The sequence below is a fragment of the Crocuta crocuta genome, unplaced genomic scaffold, assembly GCF_008692635.1.
Source record: "Crocuta crocuta isolate KB4526 unplaced genomic scaffold, BGI_CrCroc_1.0 scaffold96, whole genome shotgun sequence".
Classification (NCBI taxonomy): domain Eukaryota; kingdom Metazoa; phylum Chordata; class Mammalia; order Carnivora; family Hyaenidae; genus Crocuta; species Crocuta crocuta.
The window spans coordinates 4,906,212-4,909,042 of record NW_027531522.1 but is presented as its reverse complement, the minus strand read 5'-3'; the positions used below and the strand labels follow the sequence as shown (position 1 = coordinate 4,909,042).

Below are 2,831 nucleotides of genomic sequence, written 5' to 3'. Positions count from 1 at the left end.
ACAGAAGTTCAGAGAGATGCAGAAAAAGGAAAAGGTAATAAACTCCAAGTGCCTGAGTTCTGGTACCAAAGAGCCCTAAAATAACTGTTATTTTTCATTTGGGATATTCTTAGAACTCTGACCCATTGTACTTTTCTCGGTTGTATTTACTGCTTTGTCATTATGAAGAGTCAGACCATAAAATATCCTGCTATTAAGGGAACTATTTTAATTGTTTTGCAAGTTTGAGGAGTCAAACTCGAGGAGTCTGACCACAAGGTAAGCAGGACAATAGTGAGTAAGAGTCACCTTATTTATAACCTTTGGGTGAGAACACAAAAAGGAGTTATCCAATTGCAAGGAGTAAAATCACATCCTTTACAAGAAAGAAAAAAAAAGCAATCTCATATTCATTTTACTCAGTATATATATGAGGCAGTTTTTACCAGCATTCAAGCAGGACTCCCCAATCTTTCCACTCAAAAAAAGAAAGAGATAGAGAGAAAGAGAGAAGGAAGAAAGGAGGAAAGGAAGGAAGGGAAGAAAGAAAGAAAGAAAGAAAGAAAGAAAGAAAGAAAGAAAGAAAGAAAGAAAGAAAGAAAGAAAGAAAGAAAAGGAAGGAAGGAAGGAAGGAATTAAGTGCAACTACTCTTGGAGAAGGAATGAGGGGAGCAAAAGAAAAAGATATCCCACAAACAGGAGCTCCAGAAAAGAACATTTCGGGCTCACAGAAACTTCTTTCTACCTCACTGTGTAACCACGTAACCTAACAAACTTTCACTGAATTAACAGTTACACTTTCAGGTCTGAAATCTAGTGCATAAACTTAATGGCTCATTGTAATATTTATTATTCAACCTTTTGACATTTATTTGTAGCAGTTGAATTGAGGTACCGGGTGCATTATTAGCATTGAAACAGTAAAGTGTTCCAGCTCTACCTTAATAACTGAGTTTNAAAAAAAAAAAGTAATCCGATTTCTGTCTTCGAAATGCGATAAACCAGGGCTCCAAAAGGGGTGTAACACATTAATGGACTTGTACAAACCATCCTGTGCAGTTATACGACAAAAGGAAGGTAATATGGTTCAAGAAAATATCTTCCAAAACACTTTTATGAATTAAATTTCCTGAATTTGTGACTCGGTGGAAGAGGTATTGCAGAACCGCCCAGCTGCCATTTCCATATAGGATGGGCCTTGTGAGGAGGTTGGGAATCCTTAGTGGTGTTTAAGGAATACGCCGGCCACAAATCCCCATCCTTCCCGATAATGAGTGACGGTGGACAAGGAAAATTTGCCATGAAATTAAATGGCCTTTTCACTGCTGATGCTACATTGCTGGCTACCTTTTTGCGTCTGTTTATAACTGTAAAATCATCCAGTGTTCCTTCATGTGTTTCCGTTTTACCAGTCGGACGGGGACTTCTAGCTGATTTCAAATTTGGTTTGACTGGAGGTGTCTGAAGTACAGGTCGCTTTCCCAGTACTAGTGTCCGGTAGTTTTTTCTCACCCTGGCACCAAATTTATATTCCCCATCCTCAGGTTTTGGAGAATCTAAAGTGCATGAGAGGCCCTGACTCTGAGCCAGTGGATTTAAGGAAGGAGTCTCTTTTTCAGGGCATGCAAAACCTTCTTCCTTTGCTGTGGTTAACAAGGCGTCCTCATTACTTTCCGTCACACTGTAAAACTCCCCCTTTGTATCATTGCACTCGCACTTAAGCTTATTTGTAATAAGGTCAGGTTCATATTCTTCATTAGCACTACTGTCTTCTACTTTGATTTTAATATTGTGCAGAAATGGCAAGGTCTTGTCGCCTGTGTTCGTGCACGGATTCTCAGCCTTCGTCGCTGCTGCGTCTACCTCCGAGTCAGTTTGGGAAGAGGACAAATCCGTAGCAAATTCAGCACAAGGAGGGATTTTGGAATCTTTCTCTGAATTCGCGGCCGCTCCCGAAGAGTCGTTATGGAAGAACCTAGCTGCTATTGTGGTGGCATCCGCACAGTGTGTAGTAGGAGTTGCTTGTAGGCATTTCCTAGCCTCTCGGAGTATTCTTTGTTGTGGAAATGCATTGTTTGTCTTTGGGCTAGGTGAAGAGGCCCCCTCCGCCGAGCAGTTAATTGTCAGGTCAGTTCTCTTTACAGTACTGGAAATTTCAGAGTGTGGGAATGTAATCTCAGATACCCTATCGTTCCTTATCTCTGCGAAACAACTCCCCAGGCTGGCCGGGCAGTACACCGGAGACGCTTTGGGGGCCCAGCTCTGCAGATTCCACTCCTCCGGCGACTCGGCTTTGACACTACTCTTGAGGTCGGGAAGTCTGCCGGCATCCTCGAAAGCAGCGGGTTTGGTTGCAGCGGCGGCGGAGGCCAGATGGTACAAGAAGTTGGCCTGCGCCTGCACGCTGGGAGGCTTGCCGAAGCTGGTGCGTCTGAAACGGATGCTCTGCACCGACACTTGGCTGGAGCCGGAGCTGGAGTCCGACTCCGTGGACGAGTCCTCCTCCTCCGAGCTGACTTCGCTGGAATCCGAGGCCCCACTGCCCCCCTCCTCCTCCTCCTCCTCCTCTTCCTCCTCCTCCTCCTCCTCTCCCTCCTCCTCCTCTTCCTCCGAGGACACGGAGTTGCTGGAGCTGGAGAAGCTGGAGCCAAAATCGGAGTCGTTGGCTGCATGGTCCGAGTAGGAGCTGGACTCCGAGTCGCTGCTGCAACTCTCGGGAAAGCTGCCGAGATGGGGCTGCGGCCGGCGGTGATGAGGGGGGTGGTGACCCTGCTGCGGCTGTGGGGCCCGGTGGTGGTGGTGGTGGTGGTGGTGATGGTGGTGGTGGTGGTGGTGGGGAGGCGGGCAGAAGC

General features: G+C 46.3%; 1 protein-coding gene across 1 annotated transcript in view; it reads right to left on the bottom strand.

Moving 5' to 3' along the window:
* Window positions 1-981: 981 nt before the first annotated feature.
* SKIDA1 (SKI/DACH domain containing 1) overlaps window positions 982-2,831 on the bottom strand; it is a 2,290-nt gene continuing 440 nt past the window's right edge. The window contains exon 2 of the mRNA XM_077772478.1: window positions 982-2,829. Coding sequence (XP_077628604.1) covers window positions 1,093-2,829 — 1,737 coding nt within the window. The 3' untranslated portion in view covers window positions 982-1,092. The remainder of the gene's footprint in view (window positions 2,830-2,831) is intronic.